General features: G+C 47.7%; 1 protein-coding gene across 1 annotated transcript in view; it reads right to left on the reverse strand.

Moving 5' to 3' along the window:
* Kcnk12 (potassium two pore domain channel subfamily K member 12) overlaps positions 1-11,346 on the reverse strand; it is a 58,555-nt gene extending 47,209 nt beyond the window's left edge. The window contains exon 1 of the mRNA XM_052746516.1: positions 4,016-11,346. Coding sequence (XP_052602476.1) covers positions 4,016-4,406 — 391 coding nt within the window. The 5' untranslated portion in view covers positions 4,407-11,346. The remainder of the gene's footprint in view (positions 1-4,015) is intronic.
* Positions 11,347-25,516: the final 14,170 nt, after the last annotated feature.

Raw genomic sequence — 25,516 nt, forward strand, 5'->3', positions numbered from 1 at the left:
CGGCATGATTTTTAGCTTTGCAGCTCAGAAACTCTGCCAGGAAACCTAATAAAAGGAAGCAAAAATATTTCTGTTTCGACCAAGCTGCCATTTGAGAAAGACTTTTAAATATGTTCTTCTGTATGTGTAAATCTGACAGCAGATGCATAATGAAAGCCCCAAGGGAGAGCTTCCTTTTAATCTGCTCAAAGAAAACCAATAAAGCATCCTTTAAGATGTGAGATGATGGATTAATACTCTTTGGACTGTTCTGAATTTCTCCAAGCCAGAGTGTTGCTGCTAAGAACACAGTTGGGAACTAGTGAAGTGAGAGCCACGGTCCTCTTCCTTGGTTCACCTGACGCCAGATGACACAGATAATGATGTACCAAAGGCCACACTTGCATCTGTCTAGAGTGCTGTTGCTTTGGGTGTTTGTTAAATGGAAGAAAGCAGAAGCAAACATGTTCTCATTAAAATAAACTTAATCCCACCCTCCCCTAGGGAATATGTCACAGAGAGTAAAGGGGAGAAGTAGTAATTACCCAGGGTTTCAGATCTGTGTGAGCAACGAGGATGAATAATTTAGGGTACAAAGTGGACTTTTTAAATATCTTGCTCGAGCTACTCAGACTTTTTATACATCCTCAACTACCGCTGAATAATTGCAGGCACATTTCCCCGTGGGGTCTGTGCTGTGTGAAGACGTGTGTGTTTGCACAGTTGCAAAGTGCCCAGCTCAGGATACGGGGCCCTGTTCAGGTCAAATGTTAGGACAAATATTCCCTCTCACTGTGATGTTCCATCTGACCTTGAACACACATGGCCAGATCGAACCTCCCTTTCTGCTGCTACTACTGAAGACCAATTCCCGTCCTTTCTGTTACCTCCCCTGAATACATGCTCTCGAGAGTGAGGGTTCTTAGACCACACTTCTCCAGAACGTCCCCTGCTTGCTAGGGCCTGTTTCTGATTTTCTGTAGTTTGTATTGGCCCTTGCCTGCCTAAGGCCTACAGCTGCTTCTAACTCATCTGCCTGGAACATCTGTGCGACCCTTCAAGTTTTTTTCTGTATTTAATCAGTTGCTGGCCTGACTAGCAAACTAGTCCTTCCTTGCCTTAGTATCAGATTTATGCATGCATACAGGCAGACAGATAGACACACACACACACACTCACACACACACACACACACACAGATACACATTATTAATATTTCAGTCTCACATAAGGATAGTCCCACTGCTCTATGTATGAAATTACTGTAATATACATCACACAAATTCAGCTCTGGATTGAGGTGAATCCCTCATAACTGTGTGACCTTGTATAAATCTCCTAACACTATACCACACAGACTCCTTTTTGTTCTGGTCGTCTTTAGTGAGATGGATCAGACATGCTGCATCTCAGCTGCCCCTGTTGAGATATGCTCAAACCCCTGGCATGTAGAGCAAAAGTTAATCTTTCAAAACAGAGCACTGGGCCTTGCACACAAAACACTTCACAGTTACAAAATGAATGAAGGGATGTCTACACCAAAACTATATGGATCGTTCAGCTGAACCAAATAAACAACAAAGGAAATGCTCCATCTCATTAGGTGGGATACAGAGTTGGACCCCTGAATTCCACACTGTCCCATGAACCACACACCCTGTGAGGATTTTTGATCAAGTAAAACCCAGAACATGATAGTTTTCCTCTTCCCTGGATGAGGCGGCGGACTGGAGATCCTCCACTCTGCATTTATGGCTGAGCTTCGGTTCCCTGTGTGATTGCATCCGTAACTGCATCAGTAATCATAACAAACGGACATTTGAAGGGGAGGGGATAGACAAGCAGAACATAAGCCGACATATGTAGATCTTCATGGAAATCTCAACAAATACATTTTTCACAGAGAAGGCTGAAAGGATAATCATGCTGGTTGGGCACTCAGCAGAACTTACTTGGCTGACATAAAAGAACCAATTTAAACCACTATCCCCAAGTGTCGTGGCAGACAGGCAGGCAGGCAGGCAGCTGGCAGAGACCACTCATATGGCAGTTTTGTTATCCCTGCAGAGGGTCAGTTCCACCCCGAGCCGTCCACAGGCTGGTACTAATGTTGCCCTGCAGATTTTGGAAGCAACTTGCTAGGCCATTCATAACCCACCCACAGTCTTTGGTGTAGCTCATCTGCACTGCCTGCCTAAATCTAAAAGAGAGAGCATAGTTCCTTTCCATTTGACTAAAGAGCAGCCAATCCTGACGGTAGGAAAAGGTTGAGGTAGGGAACAATTTCCAAACAAGCTGACTTGGTTTTGTGCATTAAGTTGAGGGGGAAGCCCCCGAAAGAAGGACAGTGATGCTCAGAAGAGACACACAGTGAGCACAGGTCACAGGGGCAGGCTCTTCGGATGGATTCCCAGCCTGGAGGGGAAGAGGACGCTGGGCAACAACTTCTGCTTATCTTGCAGCTCCCTTAGGAAGCTAGAGCATGTCACTGGGAGAAAGGTACTGTGACAAAATACATTCACAGGTGTACCTTCAGGTAGAAGAAGCAACAGGGAGTGTTTACAAGACAAGTGCATGTCAACAATGAATTATAAACACATGATGTCATCCTCCAAGATTAAGCATCCTTAGTACTTTTAAAGCACTTTAAAAAAAACCTCTAGTTGCTATAGCAACTCGATGCAGCTCTTAAAAGGGGATTTTGAGGGGGTCATTTTATATCTTCAATCACCATAACAACATGATACATATTTTTAAAGGGTTTTTTAAAAATATCTAATTTGTGTAGACTTTGGACTTGGTCCATATTTGTCTTTTCTATTTAAAATAATCAGATCAAGCATGACACGGGAGAAAAATGATTGGAGGCAAGGAAGTACTTTCACAGACTACAGAGAGAGAGAGAGAGAGAGAGAGAGAGAGAGAGAGAGAGAGAGATCTCCCTCTGTGCATATCTTGAACAAACCTGCTACCTCTCTCCGCCTAGGCAGCGTAGGCAGGTGGTCCATGCCCCATAGTCTGAACTGTCACAAAGAAAAGGTGTTCATAGGAAGTTTCTCACTTTTCCACCCTGAAAGTACAGCCTCTTCCTCCCAAATTTCACTAGCGGAAAAGGATGTCTTGGGGTGATTAGTGTGACCAGCAAGTGCTTCTCCTACCCTGAGACTCAAAAACGAGTGGGTGAGACACAACCAAGTCTTGTCAAAGTAGGTTTCTTCTGCACTCTGCAGAGCTAAATAAATGGGGGAGGGTGACTGTTTTACATGATGCCAAACGCCTGGGAAAAGGAGTGGGTGGAAGGGGCTGGACACAGTGGTGGCTGGAGACCGTCTCTCCAGAAGGAGCACCAGGGGACTGAATCTAGCTGGGGAGGGGAGCTGGGGTCTCAAGACTGCACATTTTCCCCAAGGTTAAGAAAACCTGAGCTGTTTATACCAAAAGTATAATGTAAAGGCGACTATCGCCTGGCTGTCATTGGTTGGTCAAGAGGTCAAGAACTTGGAGAAGATGGAAGGGGAACAACCAAGGCGAATGGCATAAAACAGTTGAGCGGAAGAGGTGGATTGCAAATAACGGACTTTACTTTGAGGGGGTGGGGCAGTGTCGACAGGAGAAGAGAATGCGCGGAGGAAATTCAAACGCTGGGAACGGACGGAGAAAAGGCTTTTATATTCACCTGCTGAGGATACCGAGGCCTGGGTGGGGTGGGAAATAGCAGCCCTCAACACATGTTCTCTCACCAACCCTCTTACAGAGGACAAAACCGAGGAGCAGAGCCTGGATATGGAGCGCTCAAAGTGCTTGGCGCCTCGCTGACACACAAGTCAAATGTGATGGCAGCCGATAAGAGCTAGAGATGGTCCATTCGGGCCACCTCTCGCTCCGAAGGCAGGAAAGAAAAGTAAGAGGACCAGAGGACGGAGAACGAGACAGAAGTAGGCAAAGGGTGTCAGGAAGAGGGCCCAGCCTGGGATCGGTGGAAAGGGCAGCGAGTGACAGGCGCGCAGAGGAAAGACGCGCGGGGGGCGCCGCTCACCTATGGTCGACACCACGGTGCCCACGAAGTAGAAGGCTCCGGGGAAGTCCCAGCGCGGTCGCAGGGCGTCGGCGCGGACCCCGGCGGCCAGCGCGGCCTCGTAGTGCCGGAGGAAGGCGCGCAGCTCCGGCTCCGCCACGCCGTGCGCCGCGCTGAAGTTGCGCAGCGTGGCGCCCCAGCGCGCCCGCGCCTCCGCCTCGCCCGGGCTCTCGAGCGCGGAGAAGACGGTGGCTCCCGCCACCAGGTAGAGGCCGATGAGCGCGGCCAGCAGCACGAAGCGCCCGGTGTCCTCGTTGAGGTGCGAGCGGCGGCAGCAGCAGCAGCAGCAGGAGGGACGCGGCAGGCGGCGGCGGCAGCGGCGGGGCGGGGGCCGGGGGCTGCGGGAGGACATGGTCCGCAGCTCAGCCCCGGGGCTGGGGCGGCGCTCGGAGCCGGGGCCGTGACATCCCCACCGCAGGAGCAGGAGCGTGAGGATGGTGGCCAGAGGTCTGGGGCCGCCGCGGAGCCCCTCTGCAGCCTCCCCGGAACCGGGACGGCAGGGAGCCTCCGTCTCCTGCCCGGGTTTCAGGCCACACACCGTGGGTCGTGCGGCCCAGCGGGCACCCGGGCTGGAGCGCTTCTCCCGGCTCCCCGACGCCTTACTGCCTCCCGCGGCTCGTCACTTGCTGCCCTCGGGCTCCGGGCTCCCAAGCTAGGCCAGCGCCGCCCGGTGGCCGGAGTCCACCGGGCCCCGGGCCGCATACTCCTCTCCGGACAGGCCGTGGGGTTGCAAACCGGTTGAGCCGTGGGGTCCGGACGCCTAGGATCGGAATACGGTGGCAGGGCACAGAGAGAGTCCTCTGGGGCGTCCCATGAGGCTGCCGGGGCTCGGTGGCGCCTAGGCGCAGGCTGGGCGGGCGGTCCTGCTCCACCGCTGATACTGAGCTGGTGGTGTCGGCTTCGGAGCCTCAGAGCCGAGCCGAGTCCTCCGGGGAAGCGGTTCTTTCCCTTCCCTGCTACCGCCGGAGAGCTACCCAGCGCGGAAAGGCGGAGTCACCGGAGCACGGGGCGGGGTGTTGGGGAGGGGTGAGTAAGGAAGGGAGGAAGGGGTGGAGAGTTGGGCTGCTGCGACGCCTCCGGGTCGTTCTGGCGGCACCAGCGCGTCCCATCGGAGCAGGTGTCCCACTGCGGTGCTTGGCTGCCAGCGCGCTAGACAACCGCGTCCTTCCTTCCCTGCGCTTGGGCTCCGGAGTCTCTTCCTTTCTCAAGCCACTGGGAAACTTTACTCAACTTGGTGCTTTGAGGTCTCTGGGGCTGGGGGCCATCGGGAGCCAAACCCGACTTCCGATTCTCGGGCTCCAGCCTGAAGTTTAAGTTCCCTTTGCTCACTCTGTTGTTCCTGGATCCAACCGCAGCGCCAGGACTCCGGCGGAGTCCTCTCGGGGAAGAGACACGGCTTGGGAACCAAGGACAGGCTCCGGGCGCGGCGGGAACCAGGGCGTCTGCTCCCCCTCCCGACCGAGCGGCCGGTCGGCGTCAGCACCGCGGACAGCGCATCGGTGCGGCAGACCGGGGTGGGAGGCTCTAGGCTGCGGGGACCCGCCACCCGGAGCGAGGTTGCTCACCCAGCACCGCGGTGCTCCCCAGACCCTTCTTGTTTCCCCCTTCTACCTCCAGATTGTCCCCTACTCCACCCTGACGCAGGTGCGGTGGCCAAAACAGCGTGTCGCCAGGGTGCGGACGCTGCGGAATAGAGTCAGGAGGAGGAGTCACGCGCAGGTGGGGGACTTGGGGCCACCAGAGCAGGAGGATCCTAGGCCCAGCACTGCTGGGCTTCTCTGCTACCCCAGCTCACCCGCCCGAGGGACGAGAGACTGGATACACCCCGGGTGTGGTGGAGGGTGAGGAGGGTAGAAGCTCGCTAGGAGAAACAGTGTGCTTTGGAACGCCCTACGGAAGCCTCCTCCGCCCTATACCGGTGGGTGTATATATAGTGGGTGATGCGCGCAGCCGCTGGTCCTTCTCTGCCAGGCAGAACCCAGTTTGGCTGGGGTCATAAAGTTGTGCAGTGAGGAACGCCCTCGGTATAGACAGATAATCCCGTCCTCTCTGGGTAGCCATCTCCCCCCTTCCCCTCCTTCTCTCTTTTATTGGCCGCGAGGAAGATCCTACTAATGATATGATATAGATAACAGGGAAGAGCATGCTGATGATGACTTCTTAGACACTCCAGGTGGCTGAGAGAACTCTGGCAAAATGCTGAGCTGTCTCCATCCCGCCCCCAGCCCAGGGCCAAGGTTTGCTAGCCTCCACCGCAGGAAAACACCACCATCTACTCAGAGGGGTACTTGCAGTGTGGTGGTACTTATTGTGAACCAACCACGCAGTGAATATTTCACGGCTATAAATCTGGGGTCCCCCACCCCCCACCCAAGTGTAGAGGCACAGGCTGGCACTGGAGGCGGGAGAGGTGTGGAATGCTGAGTGACACCTGTCTTGGGATGTAAATGGTGACTAACCAGGGGTAATGGAGGCTTGCATCTTAGAGGCGCTGCTCCAGTGTATGGGTAGAGGGGACCGTGCCCCTCTAGGTATGCACAGATGGGGAGAGATCCACTCCACTATGGCCTCCAGGCTTGGACGGCTAGTTGTGGTTTAAGGAGGAGAACAGCTTATCCACTGAGAACCCTGAGTACACTGATTCACAGTGGGAGCTTTATCCAGTCGCCAGCCATCACCACCGCAAACTACTGTTATTGTCAGCTGTTCCCTTCCCAAGCCTTTGCCTCAGCTGACTGTTGCCCCAGTCAGCCTCTGCAGACAGTAAGAATGGCCTAGCCACGGACCTCTGAAAGGTGTGATTTCAGGAGATGTCCACGGAGCCTCCAGATGCAGCTGAGAGACACTGCCAGGCCTCACCTGGCTTTGCCAGACTCCCAGAGCAGGGTGTGTTTGACTGCAGCGTTCTGTGCCTCTGGGTCCAACTCCTTGCCTAGCTGGCAGAGGGCCCACCCTGTCCTCCAACCTGTGATTCTAGCTTGATTAGCAGAAAACCCTTGGCATCAACTTCAGTGCCAAGAGGCAAATCTGTTTATGTAATAGAGAAATGATGAGTTCTCTGCTCATAGATGTGGGTCCTTTAGGGAACCAGCCCCATGATGAATGTGGCCTTTGCCCACTAAATCAATATCTAAGGCACTGATTGTGCCAGCTGGCTATCCTAATGCTTTTACCTCAGCCCAGAATTGTCGCAACAGTCCTGAGGATAGGGCTTGCTGAGGCAAAATTTCCCCACCTAGGTCCATCCTAACTGCCAGCCACTGCTGTCATCCTGCCCATTCAGCCTAGTCATGTGACGGATGTCTCCAAACCTCACTCTCCAATGGCTTTCTAACCCTATACAAAATTGGTGTTTAAGTCTTTGAGTTTGTGGTTCAGCGCCTTTATCATGTGATTTCCAGAGTTGGTGATGGGGGTGGGGGGGGTCTCATCCCAGCTTTGCCTTCTACCTCTTACTCCTTAAGCACCCCACTTCCGACCCACTCCCTAGGCCACTGATCATGATGTGGGCCCCTGTTCTCAGCTTTCCAAATATAGAATCAGCTTCGATTCCCTTTTCTTTTAAAATTTTGATTTGATGTTTGTGTGCGTGTGTAAACACGTGCGAGTACACACTACTGTATGTGGATGAGGTCAGAAGACAACTTAGGGAGTTGATTCTCTCCTTCCACCAAGTCGGCTCTGAAGAATGAACTCAGGTCATCAGGTTTGGTACCAAGTGCCCTTCCCTACTCACTGAGCCATCTTGTCAACCCTAATTTTCTTTTTCTCACAAAACTTTTCCTTTGTAGGAAATTCTGACCCATGACTTTGATGCTGGCATTTCAACCCCAACCTTCTTGTATCTACCATGTACTCAGGAACTTCAGACAGGACAAATGAACAGACATAGCCCTCCTTCCTTCCTCCTCTTCCTTTTTCCTTCCTTCCCTTTTCTTTAGTAAAGGGAAACACAATGCTGGAGTGCTAGCTAAGAAAGCCAGGTAACACCAGATTCAAACTCAACCAGCACTTCCATGCATAGGAATACATCCAAAGGGGTTAGGGATTTAGCTCAGTGGTAGAGCGCTTGCCTAGCAAGCGCAAGGCCCTGAGTTCGGTCCCCAGCTCCAGAAAAAAGAAAGAAAGAAAGAAAGAAAGGAATACAGCCAAGATACATAGAATTGGGTATCTACTGCACTCAGAAATACTGACTGTCATAGCAGTAACACATGGGAACTGTTAGGTCAGCTAATATATGAGAAAATAAAACATAGTATGTCTATACAACAGAATGTTCAGCAGCAAGTAGAGTGAAGTACTGATATGGGCAATAAACATATAATAATCCTAAAAGAATTGTGTTTATAAGGAAAACAGTATCACAAAAGATCACATATTATGAATTCCAATTTTATGAAATGTCCATAATGAGTAAACCCACAAAGATAGAAGCAGCTCAGTGGTCACTTTGGGGTTAAGGATTGTAGTGGTTTGAAGAAAATGGCCCTCATAGGCTCTAGGGAGTGGCACTATTAGGAGGTGTGGCCGTGTTGGAGGATGTGTGTCACTGGGGGCAGGCTTTGAGGTCTCAGATGCTTAAGCCAGGCCCAGTGTGGCATTGTCTTTCTGCTGCCCGCCCATCTGAGTGTAGAGCTCTCAGTCCTTCTCCAGCACCCACCATGTCTGCCTGCACACACTGTGCTTCTCATCATGCTGACAATGGACTAAACTCTGAAACTGTAAGCCAGCCCCAGTTAAATACTTTGTTTTATAAGAATCGTCATGGTCATGGCGTCTCTTCACAGCAATGGAAACCCTGAGACAGGGGCGGATGGGAATGACAATGGATAACTGAGTTTCTGTCTGAGGGTGGTGAAAATATTCTAAAGCTGATTGTGGTGATGATGGTATGATTCCGTTAAGAGACTAAAAAACATCCAGTTATGTATTGTAAATCCGGAATTGTACACTATGTGAACTAAAGCTCAGTAGACCTGTTTAAGAAGCACAAGGGTAATGGATTTGACAAGTTTGTATTCAAAAAATAGAAGTAGAGCCAGGCATGGTGACCCATTTTTACAATCACAGCACTGCAGAGGGTGAAGCAAGATGGTTATGAGTTTCAGACACATGCCTCCTTCCCAGGAAAATAATATCATCCTTTCTTCCTTCCTTCCTTCCTTCCTTCCTTCCTTCCTTCCTTCCTTCCTTCCTTCCTTCCTTCCTTCACTATGTAGACCAAGCTGGTCTACAACTCACAGAGCTCTACCTGCTTCTGTCTCCTGGGTGCCAGAAGTAAAGATGTACACATCCATGCCCAATGAAAAATAATTTATTAAAAAAATAAAATAAGTAGTTTTGGGGGGCTGGTGTGGCGCAGTTGGTTGAGTGCTTGCCTTCTGGGTTTGATCCAAACACCACATAAAACCCTAGTGACAGCACATGTCTGTAATCCCAACAGAGGCAGGGGATCAGATGTTCAAAATACATAGTGCATCTGCAGCCAGCTTGGGCTACACATGACTCTCTCTCAAAAACAACGAAAAGGTGGAAAATTTGAACCAGTTTAGCTGTAAAGAGAAAAATGGTTATAAAATTCAATTTGAACAAAGGAATTTGTTCCAGACAATACTCTCTTTTAGAAATTAATCTGTGCTGACCGAATTTTTGTTAGGATTCTGCATTCCAAGTAGCAGATTTAAAACGTGCCAGGTGCCTCCAGACCTTTTTGATCTTCTCAGAACTGCTCAGACACTATTATCTACAGTTCTTTACAAGTTCTGGGAATCAGCCCCTATCTGAAGGGGGTTGGTAAGCACTTTCTCCCGTTCTGGGGGCTGTTGCCTTTGCTTTCTGGAAACTTTCTGTTTTCGTGTACCATCTGTTGATAATGGAGTCCTTTCTCTTCGTCACTGTAGCTTCACGGCATAGTTTGAGGTCCGGTGCTGTGACTCCAGCAGTGTTCTCACTCCTCAGGTCTTTCCTGGTTTTATATAAATGATTTTTTTTTCTAGACCTGTAAGATATGACATGGTAATTTGATAACGATTGCATTAATTCTGTATATTAATTTTGGTAGCATAAACATTTTCACAACATTAATTCTGCCGATCCAGGAACATGGAATATTTTTCCATCTTCAGTACCTTCTGTGCTTTTCTTTCTCAATATCTTTCACTGTAGAGACCTTTCGCCTCTTTGGTTACATATATTCCTAAATGCTCAATTTTGGGAGAATTAATTTGAATAGAATATTATTTCCAATTTTTTTATGAGTAGGCTATTAGTATAAATGAAGGCTACTGTTTTATGTATATATTGATTTTTTTTCTCCTACAACTTCATTGTGTTTATTAAGTCCAAGAGTTTTCTAGTAGACTCAATAAGGTCTTTTAACTAAAAATGATGTCATCTGGAAACAGGACTAGTTTGACTTTTTCTCTTCCTGTTACCCCTTTTATGTCTTTCTTTTGTCTGATTGCTGTAGCTAAGATTTGAGCATTATACTGAATAAGAGAGGAGAGTGGATACCTTATCTCCTTCCTGATTTTAGAGGAAATGCTCTCAGTTTGTCTCCATTTAATATAACGCTGGCTACAGGTTTGTTGGACAGAACCTTTACTATTTTGAGGTATGTTCCATCCACTCCTAAAATCTCTGGACTTTTCTCACAAAGGCATGTTGAACTTTGTCAAATGCCTTTTCTGTGTCAATTGAAATAATTACATTGTTTCTGTCCTTTGGTTTGTTTATACGGTGTAGTACATTCATTGATTTATGCTTACTGAACCAACCTTGGCTTTCTGGGATGAAGCCCACTTGGTCATAATGTAAGTTTTCTTTAGTGTGTTCCTGAGTTTGGTTAGTAAGTATTTGGCTAAAAAATTTTGCATCTATGATCATCAAAGAAATTGTTTTGCAGTTGTTTTTATTTGTCTTTACTTGGTTTTGGTATAAAGATGATATTGGCTTCATAGAATGAATTTCTTCACTTTCTATCTTGTGGAATAAGTCTAGAAGAACTGGTGTGAAATCTAAGTGGATAAAGAAGGAGTGAAATCGGCTAATGGACACAAATTATGAATATATATAAATGTAAATATAAAAGGATATAAAGCTAATTGTTTTTCTAGTTCTAATTCTGTCATGGATTTTTTTTTTAATTTGGTGGTGGATACATGCATAAAATACATTCATTACTGAAAGTGTAAAATTTAACGTGAAGCTTCACAGCTTCTGTTTTCGATGCCAATTTTAACTGTCTATAAATTCATTAAGCTCTGTAGACTTTGGCTATGGTTAACTTGGGTGTGTCGTGTTTTATTTGGAAGGTCTTTTTAAATAATAAAGTTTCTTTTTAAAAACTGGAGGAAGTTGGTCATCTCTCTCCTATGAAAGGTCACTTGAGTTCCCTTTCTGGTTGTTAAAAGCCATTGTCTTCCCTATGTTCTTGAAATTAGGATTGTTTTCCTCAGTGATGCGGCAAAGGTTTCTTCACACCAGTGCCACAGGATGGTGGAGGAGTAAGCCACTGTCACCTTTGGGGATGGAAGAGACAGTTGACTAATCTAATGTGAGGCCAGGGAGACTTGGTAAAGAGAAGATCAGGTGAGGGGCAGACTGTGGACCGGGAGCTGTTTGACAAAGTTGTTCTGAGCAAAGTGAAGCCTGACTGAAGCCTGCGGCTCACACCAGGGTCTAAGTGAGTGGATGTTGTGGGGAATCACTGACAACCCACCCACGTACCTCAGCTCTAACTTCCTGGAGCCATTTGGCATTTGAAGACAAGGTTAAGCCTGGACTTATGACCCGAGAAGAGGACTTCTTTGATACCCAACGTGGATCTTGACAGGAAGGGGCATGTGATCAGCAGTAGATAAGTAATGTCACAGAGGACTCAAGGTCACAGGCAACCACAGTGCTACTTATGATGTCTTGCTCTTGCTCTGGAGATGTTCTTCTTGACAATTGCCATTTAAAAGAGAGGGTTCTTGAGACTGAGTAAACCTCATGTGGAATATGCCTCTATTGCATTATTAGTCTATTAGTCCAATAGTCCTATTGACTATTGGATATGAGATATTGAAGTCTCCAACTATTGTTGTAAAACTGTATATTTTTCCCTCTAAATCTGTCAATGCTTATTGTCAGACATTTTGGGACTCTGTTACATATTTAGGAGAGTTAGAGTTTCTTGATGAGTTTACCCTTTTATTAATATGCAATCTCTTTCCTCTCTCTCTCTCTCTTGCTCGCTCACTCATTTTCTCAAAGTCTAGTTTGTCTAGGAATAGGATAGCCACCCAGCTCTCTTTTAGTAACTGTTTTTAAAGGATATCTTTTGGGGGCGTGGAAAGATAGCTCAGTGGTTAGAAGTGCTCACTGTTCTTTCAGGGGAGCAGAGTTCAGTTCCAGCACCCACATTAGGCAGCTCACAAATGCCTGTCACACACACACACACACACACACACACACACACACACACACTCCAGTACTAGGGTTTGAACCCAGTGCTGTGCACATACTAAGTACAGGCTCTACACTGAATTATATGGGCCACATCCCATGTCCCAAAGTCCACCCCCCGATATTGGGATTGAACCCAGACTCCACACATGCTAGGCAAGTGTGCTACTTCTGTAACTATACCTCAGGCCCTCAAGAATATGTTTTCCATTCTTTTACTTCCAATTTGTATCTTTGGATATTAAGTGACTCTCTTGTGGAGCTGCATATAGTTGGAAAAAGAGACTCCATGTCTTAACAAAAATCAACTTAAATAATTCTTAATTGTTCAGTGATCTCTTGATAAGTTTCTTTTTTTAGGATGTGTGTGCTGTGGGATGGTCTGTATGTCAAATGCTCTGATTGGTCAATAAATAAAACACTGATTGGCCAGTGGCCAGGCAGGAAGTATAGGCGGGACTAACAGAGAGGAGAATTGAGAGAACAGGAAGGTGGGAGGAGACACTGCCAGCCGCCGCCATGACAAGAAGCATGTGAAGATGCCGGTAAGCCACGAGCCATGTGGCAAGGCATAGATTTATAGAAATGGATTAATTTAAGATGTAAGAACTAGATAGCTAGAAGCCTGAGACATTAGGGCAAACAGTTTAAACAATGTAAGTCTCTATGTGTTTACTCAGTTGGGTCAAAGTGGCTGTGGGACTGGCGGGTGAGAGAGATTTGTCCTGACTGTGGACCAGGCAGGACTGGAGAAAACTCCAGCTACATGTGTGTGTGTGTCTGTAAGTGGGTGTGTCTGTGTGTGTGTCTCTGGGTCTGTGCTTGTACGTGTCTGAATGTGTCTGTGTGTTGCTGGTGAAGCCCATGCATGCTATACAAGAACTCTACTGCTGAGACGCTCTCTAAGCTCTTCCTGCTTATTCTAAAATAACTAATAAGCAGACATTTATCGAGAACCCACCAGACACGAAGCAGTATACTAGGTAGTGTACACAGAGCCGTGAACCCTGACCGTTTGCACCCCCAGACCCTGCCTGGGGACAACACACATGCATGAAGGCCTGAGAACTGTGTTCCAGCACATACGGTTCAGAGCGGTCTCTGTGGTGCTGGTTATGGGAGGATGGAGCAGAGAGCCCGTGGTGAGGGATGCAGCAGTCAGAGGCAGGTATAGATGGCAGGCAGGCTGTGGGGTGGGTCTGAGGGTGGGTAAGAGTGTGACTGGAGAAGAAGGGACATCCCAACCAGGAGGATTATCCTGGGGGCAAGGTGTGGAAGCAGAAAGAAGCACACTGAGTTGAAGGATCTGTGATGAGCAGAAGGTGACCGTGTCTGAGGGACCGACTCACTGTTTTATAACATGTAGCCTCATTGACTGGTCTTTTATGGGATGACTTCAGTCTAAGCAACAATTCACTCTGTAAAATCCACAGAGATTTTTTCCCCCTTCAGGAGTGAGAATCAGATATCTCATAGTGGTGGGCTTGTGCTTGTGATGAAGCCAATTTAGATCAGATTTCCAGGGTCCCCACTTGTATTACCACATAGCGAGGCTTCAGCTACATCTGTGGAGGAAAGACCAGATGGATGAGGAGTATTGAGTGGAGTCATGGGCTCTTGTCCTAAAACCTTGCGGAGAGCTTTGTTTTCCAAATATGTCTGTGTGAAGAACGCACCATCTTGTTTTTATGTCAACAAGACATCTGTGGATAAATGGACCCACCGATTGTCCCTGCTGACAAGGATCCCAGGGTAGAGAAGAGCCCTAAAGGCCACTGAGGGCCAGTTTATCTCAATCTTCAATCCAGAAAGTGGGGTTCCCTGTCTAAACAGGCCCATGGGAATCAGCGTTTCCCTTGAGAAACGGTTTTCTAAATGCCTGCTTCCATCCTCTCTCTCTCTCTCTCTCTCTCTCTCTCTCTCTCTCTCTCTCTCTCCATATATATATATTCTGAGACAGCGTTTCTCTGTGTAATAGTCCTGGCTGTCCTGGAATTCACTTTGTAGACCAGGCTGGACTCCAACTCACAGAGATGCATGCCTCTGTCTCCCAATTAAAGGCGTGTGCCACCACTGCCTGGCTACTCTTTTATTGAAAACCCTACCCACAGGTAAGGACATAGGCATGTATTGATTTTTGTCTCAAATGGATTTTGACATTACTTTTTAAGACTATACGCCCTGGGAAGGCAGCTCAGTTGTTTTGACACCTGCCTAGCATTCGAAAGGCCCTAGATTTAATCCCCAAGGTTGAAAAAATAAAAAAAAACCAAAAAACCAGAAGTAGCTAAATACAGTCAAGCAGCTACTGTCACTCAAACCTCTAACCTACAGTACTTGGGAGGTTGAAGCAGGAAGAGTTTGAGGGAGGTTTAGGCGACGCAGTAAGTTCCAGGTCAGCAGGGAACACAGAGCAAAACCCTATCTTAAAAAAAAATTTTAAGAAGACTATAATAATGCCTTTAATGAATTGCTAACTTTGAATGATTAAAAGCTTAGGAAAGCAAAAAGAAGAAAATACAAATCCCTCCAGATTCCGGGTCTCCTCTCCACCATTGTACATTGTAACTATTCTTCTGTCTCGTCTGGCCCCCTCTGTCTGCCATTGTCCATCATTTCCCCTTCGTTGTTGTCATTCTTGAATAGGAGATGTCCCCCATAGACTCGCTCACAAACTGGACACTTGGTTCCGAGCTGCTGGCCACCCTTTCGGGAAGTTCTAAGACCGCCAGGGGAGCCAGCTGGAGGAAGTGAGTCACTGGGGTGTGTTTTAGGGGTTTGATTCTCTTTCCCTTCTACTCAGCTCTTCTCCACGGGCGGGCCTCCATTGCCATGGGTTCCCGCCACCACGTCGTCTAAGTGTGCGAGGCCGAAGCCTCTGAAACTTTGGGTTAAAAATAACCCTTTCCGCTTTCAAGTAACTTGCTCATGTTTCTTGTCAAAGCAACAAAGAAAGTCACTAAATAGGCTCTCAACCAAATCTGTCCACATACACATGAATTTCACTGGATTAAACCCAGGCGATACTTTCCATGCTACTTGAAACTTACCTTTAATTTAATACAGGCTGTGCAAATATGTTTCAAATAGTTCTAGTCAAATGTATTTGCTGGATATCTCCTGCACACTGAGCACAGTTTAAGGTATCTGGAGTTGTGTGGGTCAGTGAGCACAGAGCTTACATAGCTTTTTAGTTTTCTCACTTTCGCAATGTTTATCTAAACTTGTATCACTGTTTTGTCCAGTGTCCTCCCAAACGAGGTTTTAGCTGAGTTTCATCGACAGATCTGTGGCAGGATATTTGATCACACCATGTGAAGATGTGTCTGTTTTACCTCAGCTGCCTAAGACACCTTCTGATTGGTTTAATAAAGAGCTGAATGGCCAATAGCTAGGCAGGAGAGGCTATGTGGGACCTCTGGAAAGAATCTGAGAGGTGAGAGATTCACCAGCGAGACTCTGAGGAAGTTGGACGTACGGTACTGAGGAGAGGTAACGAGCTGTGTGGCAGAATGTAGATTAATATAAATGGTTTAATTTAAGTTTTAAGAGCTAGTTGGGAACAAGCCTGAGCTAAGGCCAAGCTTTCATAATTAATAAGAAGTCTCCATGTCATTATGTGGGAGCTGACAGTCCAAAAACAGACTGGGTACATAGATCCTGTGAGATTCTTTGCCCTTCCTTTCCCTCTGTCCTTTTGCCTGTCTCCTTTTCCATTAAAATAGCAGTGAATATTTGGATTTGGCTTTTAAAAATTATTATTACTGTTGTATGTGTATGTAATGTTATTATTATTACTGTTGTATGTGTGTGCAATTCTATTATTATTATTACTGCTGTATGTGTGCAATGCTATTATTGTTGTCTGTGTGTGCAACACTATTATTATCATTACTGTTGTATGTATGTACAACACTATTATTATTACTGTTGTATAAAATACTATTATTATTACTGTTGTATGTGTGTGCAATGCTATTATTACTGTTGTGTGTGTGTGTGCAATGCTATTATTATTATTACTGTTGTATGTGTGTGCAATGCTATTATTACTGTTGTGTGTGTGTGCAATGCTATTATTATTATTACTGTTGTATGTGTGTGCAATGCTATTATTATTATTGCTATTGTGTGTGTGCAATGCAGCTGCATGTGAAGGTCAAAAGACAACTGTAGTGGGTATTTGTTTCACCTATAGCCTTGGGGTGCCAGCCCCTAGGGCATAGCCTCATTGCTAGCTTAAGACCTGGGAAGCATGTATGCGGGTCCCTTCTCTCTCAAGCTCTTGAATGGTGGAGACCGAATCAGGCCGCATAAAGCAGTGTGGGACCAGTTCTCAGCCTTCCAGGACTCTGTGACTGAATCTGCCTTATCCTGTATTAGTGAGTTGTTCCCTCCAATATAATCCTTTAATAAGTAGCTCTTTTATCAGTAATCCCCATATTTCCTGATGATGGGGGAGTGTCTTTTTGTATGCTGTAAAAATATGTTGCTCTGATTGGTTGATAAACAAAGCTGCTTGGCCAATGGTGAGGCAGAATAGGGTTAGGCGGGACATTCTAACTAGAGAGGAGGAAGGAGAAAGACAGAACAGAGGGGACGCTGCCATCCGCTGCCATGAGAAGCAAGATGTAAAGATAGCGGTAAGCCATGAGCCACGTGGCAAAGTATAGATTTATGGAAATGGGTTAATTTAAGATGTAAGATCTAGCTAGTGAGAAGCCTGAGCCAATAGGCCATACAGTTTGTAATTAATATAAGCCTCTGTGTGTTCATTTGGGTCTGAGCAGCTGCGGGACCATGAGGATACAGGAGCTGGGTGGGCACAGGAAAACTTTCAGTTACATCCTGCACTATCTGGTGCCCAATGTGGGGTTGAACCCATGGCCCTGGGGTTAAAGGTCCCATGCTTTACACGAATACCCACTAGACAATGGTTGGGAGTTAGTTTCTCCACCACGGGGTGGACTCAGGTTGTCAGGTTCATGTGGCAAGTGTCTCTAACAGCTGAGCCCCCTACCCTGCCCTTCTTAATCAGACTGCTAATTGCCATTAGACGATGCTTTCTCAGCAAAAGGGTGATCATTTTATTTGTGTGTCAATGGGTCCGGTGAAAATGCCCTATTCGGGGGCCAGTGAGATGGCTCAGCACACAAAAAATCCCTTGTTACACAAACCTGATAACTTTAGTTTGATCCCCAAATCCCACAGTGCAGAGAACTGACTCCCAAAAGATGACCTCTGACCTCTATCTACATACAACTACATTCATACTCACGAGTGTATGAGCATGCATACACACACACACACACACACACACACACACACACACACTAATTGACTAAAACTACATAAGCAAAACTTCATTTTTTTTTTTTTTTCTGAGCGTAGTGGTGCATGCTTTACTCCCAGTACTCAGGAGGCAGAGACAGGTGGATCTCTGTGAGTTCAAGGTCAGCCTGGACTACATAGAGATTTCCAGGCCACTCAGGGCTACATAGTGAGATGCTGTCTCAAAAACAGAACAAAATAAAACAAAACAAAACAAAAAACAAACCAAACAACAAAAAAAACCCTGTACATTTCAGCCCCTCTCATACTTAGCTATAACTTTATCTTTCTTTATTGTTACAGATTGAATGTAGGGCGTTGTGCATGGCAAGCATGTGTTCTGACACTGAGCTACATCCTCAGCCCCTAGATGACAGTGTACTTTTAAATTATAGCAAAATATTATAGGGAATTCTGGAAATGTGGCTTTTTCGAGACAGGGTTTCTCTGTGTAGCATTGTGCCTTTCTTGGATCTCGCTCTGTAGACGAGGCTGACCTCGAACTCACAAAGATCTGCCTGGCTCTGCCTCCCAAGTGCTGGGATTAAAGGCGTGCGCCACCACCGCCTGGCCAAGACTCCTGTTTAAATGAGTCTGGGGTGGAAGTTTGGATCCAGCAGGTAACACCTTCATATCTTCAAGCTTTCTCTCTCATTGCCCAGCCTTCCCTCTTTTCTCTCAGACCTCGTACCCAATGTTCTCCTCGAGGGGGACCTGCTTGGGCTCTGCCCCACCCCTAACGACGCTGACCCCTCCACATTCCTGCAAGTGGGAGAGATGAGAAGCTGGCAGCCAAGAACCAAAGAGAAGCAGCTCTGAGTCATTGCAGCTGACTCTCAAGTCCTGAGGAGTTGGGAGCCTGAGAATATCAGATTGACCTTTTGAGAGAGATTGGGCAATCGTTTTAGCCAGGAAGCTTTTACTTTATTTTTAATTTGCTTATTTATTTTTAGATAGGGTCTCACTATGTAGTTCTGGCTGACCTTGAACTTACAAATGTGGGCCTTGAACTCAGAGATCCGCCTGTCTCTGTCTCCTGAGTTCCAGAATTAGAGGTCTGGGCTGGGAAGTTTTTAAGGATGGGATGAGGTCCTGAGGAACAGGCATAGAAGGAATACAGGAGAATGTATGTGCAGGGATAATGAAAACACATGTTCTTATAGCTTGGCTGTGGCCGTGAAACCTGTGGCAGAGGATGAATCACAGCAGACACTCTAGACCTGAGAGGAAAGCTGAGGCTTAAGGTTCTTGTAAGTCCTCTAGAAGCAAGCCTTGGGAGTGGGGAAATGGGTGGAGGGGAGGGGAGTGAGGTGGTGTCTGCATGGGAAGTATCAATGGAGGATGGGGGAAATAATTTTGAGAACGTCTTTTTTAGTATCGTTTACAACACCAGGCTTCAGGATAAGGAACGTTCCTAAGGATAGGCCTGTTTTAAAGCTGAGCATGTGGACTGGAAATGTAACTCCATAGGTAGAGTGCTTACTGAGCTTTCAGGGAGCCCTGGGTTGGATCCCCCACTACATGCCTGTAACCCCTGAACTCAGAAGGTAGTTGCAAAGGATCAGAAGGCCTTTCAAAGCCAGCCTGTACCACTATGTGAGATGTCTCAAAAATAAAACAAATGAGTCTCCTCTCTCTCTCTCTCTCTCTCTCTCTCTCGGTCTCTCTGTCTCTGTCTCTCTGTCTCTGTCTGTCTCTGTCTCTCTCTCTCTCTCCCCCCTCTTCCAGCAGTATTTCCATGCCTGTCCTCTGTATCAGGCACTGAGCTTTCAAGGATTCTAGCTCATTACAGATTGTGCTGGCTGTAATGATTGGACAGGAAGGAGAGTGGGAAGAGCACAATGGTAGCTGGAATTCCAGACAAGGATGCAAAGGCACAGAGAGAAGTCAGAGGCACCAACCTCCCGTACATTTCCAGTCTCTTCCAACAATGGCTTCAGCGGACAGAACTGCACCTCTGTGTGGTCCTCTCTTCCACATCTGAGCCCAGTAGGCTCCCATTGAATATGCAGTCTCCTGGTTGGCACACTCAGCCTCTGGACCGCTTCAGAATCATCAGCTGGAAAGACGAGAGAGCATACTCCAAAGAGATTGGCTGGATGTTAGCAATTAGATATGACGTGTCTCCCCTAAAGGCTCTTGTGTTGAAGGCCTGGTCCTCAACTGCCACATCAAGTCTGATCTGAGAGCTGATTGGATCCTGGGGTCTTTGAACTAATCAATGGATTAATCCCTCAAGGGATTCTTAATTTAATGGCTTTACTGGGAGATGGTGGGGCCTTGTTGAAGGAAGCAGGTCCCTGGGAGAATGTTCTGGAAAGACGTAGTCTGTCCCTGCTCCTTTCCTTCTTGCTCTGCCTGCTTCTTGGCCACCCTGAGATCAGCTCCACTCCACGTGAACTCCCTTCTGTGGAGTTCTGCCCAGAGACAACAAAGCCAGCCGTGGACTGAAACCCCTGACTCCAGGCGCCTGAATGCCTCTTATCTCCTTCAAGTTCCTTCTCTCAGGTGGCTGCCACAGTGACCAAAGGAAACAATGAAGAAAGGGACAGCAAGGGTTTCCTTGTGAGCAGGAAGTGCAGAGTGAATTTACTCCTGGACACAGTTACAGTCTGGGAGAAACGGCCTCATTGTTCTGCGCACTCATTCTGCTAGGGGAAGAAGTATAATATCCTGTGCTCTGAGGATAATGAGCCAGCAAAGCAGCCATGTGATCTACCCTGGGAGCTACCACCATCCTCGGTTTCCCTGGGCAGCAGACTTCTATCTAGAAGGCCCAGGCTGGGTTGGAGGAGGCACCAGTGGAAATGCTTACTTCAGAGACCCTGTTCACTTTTCCTGCTGCCCGCAACGGGTCTCCAAGGGCCCTAGGTTTGATAGGAATATTCCAGCTTCATTTCTTCTTTTCCACCAGGCACAGTCAGGTAGCAACCACATACCAATGCTGGTGGGTTGCGGCTGCAAGAGCTGAGTCTGACTTGGCTTCTGTCTTTACGGAGTTTCAGGATGAATATATATCCGCACTGATGAAAAGTGACCATTGGTACACTAGCAATGAAGGCACATGTCATGCATAGAGAGATTTGATCAAGCCAGACCCACAGCACAGGCAGAGGCAAAGAGGAAAGTATATGTGTCCAGAGGGGTGATGTGTAAAGGACCAGCACGTACAAGTCCATTAGCTAGAGGCAGAGGCAAGGAAGAGCCCTGTGGGGGTAGGCGAAGATAGGTCTGTCGTTGGTTAGTCTTCTACCTTTTACTCTTTGGTCTTTGGTCTTTTGGGGGGGGGGCACCCAGCTCGCAAATAAAACACACACAAAGACTTATTATTTCTTTTTTTTTAAATGGTTTTTCGAGACAGGGTTTTTCTGTGTAGCTTTGCACCTTTCCCGGAACTCACTTTGTAGACCAGGCTGGCCTCAACTCACAGAGATCAGCCTGCCTCAGCCTCCCGAGTGCTGGGATTAAGGGTGTGCGCCACCAACACCCGGCGACTTATTATTTCTTATGAATGCCCGGCCTTAGCTTGGCTTGTTTCTTGCCAACTTTTCTTAAAATACCCCGTCTATCTTTAGCCTTGGGGCTTTTATCTTTTTCTATTCCTGTATACTTTTTCTTTCCTTCTTCCTCCATGTCTGACTGGGTAGCTGGGTGGCTGGGTGGCTGGGTGGCTGGGTGGCTGGGTGGCTGGCTCCTGAAGTCCTCCTCCTTTCTCACTCATTCCTTGATCTCTCTTCTTTCTTCCTCTTTTCCTCCTAGATTTCTCCTTCTATTTATTCTCTCTGCCTGCCAGCCCCACCCATCCTCTCTCCTGCCTCACTATTGACCATTCAGCTCTTTATTAGACCATCAGATGTTTGAGACAGACACAGTAACACAGCTTCACAGAGTTAAACAAACACAACATAAAAGAATGCCACACATCTTTGCATCATTAAACAAATGATTCACAGCATAAACAAATCTAACACATCTTAAGATAATATTCTACAACACAGATCTAACTGCTACAAGGCTTTGGAAATCCTATAGGAATTCCAGGGAACAGGAGGAAGCCCGGGCTTTTGGCTCCAGCCTGTTACTTCCCAGAACCTTCCTTCCACAGTCCAGCCTCAGTGCCTTGTTTTCCTCCTGCATCTGACTTTTGCTTGGCTTCTGCCCCTTCGTTGGATCTCCCAAGTCCAGAAGGGCCATTCCAGCCTCCTCCTAGGAGATCCTAGGCTCTGTTCTTTTGGACCTAACTTACCTGTAGATTTGTCTGTTTCTTTTCTCACATCCCTTCAGGTCCTGCACCTGCTGGCCACGCCCTCGCAATGTTTCCAGCTTTACCCAATACACACAGCATCTCCATGGCCCCTTCCTCCCTCATTTCTACCTGAAGACTCTTTATGAGCACACTCACACATACTAGCGTGCACACACACACACACACACACACACACACACACACACACACACACACGAACTGTTGCGGTAACGCCCACGCTACCACCACCCATTCACCATGTCCGAGAGAGGGGCTGTGGATTAAAAAATAGAGACAGGAAACAGCAGGTCATTCACCTCAGCAGAATGCCAGATGCTGTTTATCGAAAGAGGGAGGAAACCTTAAATACAGGCTTACAGCACAATGGAGGAACCCCAGAGGGCAGAAGTTCGCTACCCACTGTTCTACATTCCTGCATCTAAGCTGTTTCCACCAAATGCAGGATGCACAAACAAAGAACCTCCGGTAGACTGTTAGGTGAGAAGGAGACCGGCAGGGAATCAGCATAGGGAGGACATCTGGTCAAGGTCGGCAAGCAGGCAACAGCTCCCCAAAATGGGGGGGCCAGGGCCCGTCAATGAACCACATAAAATAAGGCATGCAAAGACCAGCTAAGCTGGTTGAGACTTAAGTTTCCTCTTCAGCTGGGCCTGGTAGCATGGGTCCATGACCCCAGCTGCTTGGAAGACTGAGGCAGGAGAATCGAAAGTTCAAGACCTGCCTAGGCTTTGAGTGAGCTCAAGGCTAGACTTAGTGAGGCTCTGTATCAAGAAAATAAAATGTCAAAAGATGATCGGGGTGTAGCTTGGTGGTTGGAAGCTCGCCCAGCCAGCCTGAGGCTCTAGATTCAGTCAGTCAATGAACAATCAGTCAGGACCCTTCACTGGGGAGAGGGTGGTGGGAACATAGGCAATTGTAGTGAAAGGAAACTATTGTTAGAGGAGATGAGGAAGCTGGAAGGGTAGCCGTGTGGGAAGGGCTTTGAAGAGCTGTTTTGTTTCAGGCTGAGCCTCACCCTAACATTGCCTCTCCTAGCGTTCTTCAGCTCTGTCTCTAGCCCTGCGGGATGGATGGCTTCTGCCATCCAGAGAGCGTCTGCCTTCAGAGTGTCTACCTGAGCAGGAAAAAGGCAACGACAACCACAGAAAGAAAGCCTACTGATCGTCGACCCAAAACAATAAATCAGTTGTTTATCTCGTATTGAGAGACCTCCTGAGTGCTGAGCTTATGATCCTCCGTCACCTCAGACATCATTAGCAATCCACGAACTGAGGCGACATCTCTAGAAAGCTTAGAAGAGTTGCTTTGTTGCACTCACTGAGCAGAGTTTGGCAAGACAGGGAAAACCCGGCTGCATCGAGAACAAAAGGTGCATTGGATGCTCCCTCCCCGGAATGACGTTCCAGCACACTGGGCAGTTTGAAAGGGAATCGGGGGTGGGAAAGACAACACACCAAAGCAAACAAACAAAGCTCCCGCTGCACAAACATGATGATCTGAGTTCGATCCCCAGCTGTGCTAGCGCAAGTGTTCTCATGCCAGCGCTGGGGGTGGAGACGGACATCCCTGCGACTCACCAGCCCACTGGCTCCCCGGCCAGTCTACCCACCTCATCAGTCCCCTGTCTCAAAGAGAGGACAGAGCAGATGGCTCCTGGTGAGTCACACTCAGGGTTGACTTCTGCCCTCCACATGCACACAGGAATACACTGGGGGCTGGGGTGGCATGGGAGTGTGGGTGGGGGCTGGGATGGGGTGGGAGTGTGGGTGGGGGCTGGGATGGGGTGGGAGTGTGGGTGGGGGCTGGGGTGGGGTGGGAGTGTGGGTGGGGCTGGGGTGGGGTAGGAGTGTGGGTGGGAGCTGGGAAGGGGTGGGAGTGTGGGTGGGGTGGGCTGGGGTGGGGCTGGGGTGGGGTGGGAGTGTGGGTGGGCTGGGGTGGGGTGGGAGTGTGGGTGGGGTGGGCTGGGGTGGGGCTGGGGTGGGGCTGGGGTGGGGTGGGAGTGTGGGTGGGGCTGGGGTGGGGTGGGAGTGTGGGTGGGGTGGGCTGGGGTGGGGCTGGGGTGGGGCTGGGGTGGGGTGGGAGTGTGGGTGGGGCTGGGGTGGGGTGGGAGTGTGGGTGGGGGGTGGGGGGAAGTTGGAAAGTCTTAGAAGCTGCCTCAGAATCCAGAATCAAGGTCTCTCTGATCTTCTCTGGTTTCTTCCCTAGCTCCTCTGTGAAGGAAGGGCTTCTAAAAGAAATGCACACGTTTTGCTCCCTTCACCCCTGGACGCTTTATCAACCAGGAAAATTAATCGAAAAAGATCTTTAAAACAAACATGGCGGGTGAATGCCTGTAATCGCAGTACTTGGGACTCGGATGCGGGAGGATCAAGGGTTCAAGGCTGGCCTAGGTTACATAAGACCCTGTCCCAAAAATATAAACAAAGAAACAGAAGACCCTTGTCTTGCTCGCCCAGACTTCTTAGCTAGTCATCTGAAGGGTGTTACTGAGTGACACTTTATCATTAGATTTTTCTGCTTAACATGATATTTTAATAAGTTCATCAGGTTGTAACAGCATATGTTCGTACTTCATCACTTTACGTGGCTGAGTAATATTCCACCGTGTGGATATGCAGCATTACCTATCTATTCATCACCGACAGACATTTGGGGGGTTTATGCCTTGTGGATATTTTCTTTTTTCCTCATTACGTAGCCTTAGTTGTCCTAGAACTCACTATGTGGACCAGACAGGCCTTGTGCTCCCTAAGGGCCACCATACCTGACTGCCTTTGGAGTATTATTTTTGTGGTAGTAGTCACTGAACCCAGGACCATTGAATGTGCTAGGCAAACACTCTACCATGGAACTATATCCCCAGTTTCTCATTATTTATCTATTTATGATGCTTGGCAATAAGCCCAGGGCCTTGTGCCTGCTAGGCACGTACTGTATTGGTGAGCACTATCCAGTTTCTACTTGTTTATGTGTTTGTGTGCTGGGCACCAACCCCAGGACCTTGTGCATATGAGGCAGGCACTCTCCTCGTGAGTTTTACATCCCAGTCTCTTTGGGATATTATTAATAACACTACTACAAACATTCGTGTGTATTTGCTCAGACACCAGCTTTCAATTCTTTTCAGTGTTTGCCTAGGAGCAGCATTTCTGGATCACACAGTAATCCCATATTCAGTGTTTTTGAAGAACCACCAGGCTCTTTTACGGTGGCTGAGCACAAAATCCTTTTTTATTGTCCCATTCAATATCTGCTACACATCACAGTTGAGTCTTTTTTTTTTTTGTCCCCAAGGCCTCCAGCAGAATGTCCCTCACTAGTTTGAAATTTCCCCTAGGCTAGTGCCCACAATGGTGAAATTTGTCATCAGCGTGCTGGCTAGTTTTTATATCAACCTGATACGAGTTAGAATTATC

This window comes from Peromyscus californicus, unplaced genomic scaffold, assembly GCF_007827085.1.
Source record: "Peromyscus californicus insignis strain IS unplaced genomic scaffold, ASM782708v3 Scaffold_1__1_contigs__length_55948999, whole genome shotgun sequence".
In the NCBI taxonomy this organism is placed as follows: Eukaryota; Metazoa; Chordata; class Mammalia; order Rodentia; family Cricetidae; genus Peromyscus; species Peromyscus californicus.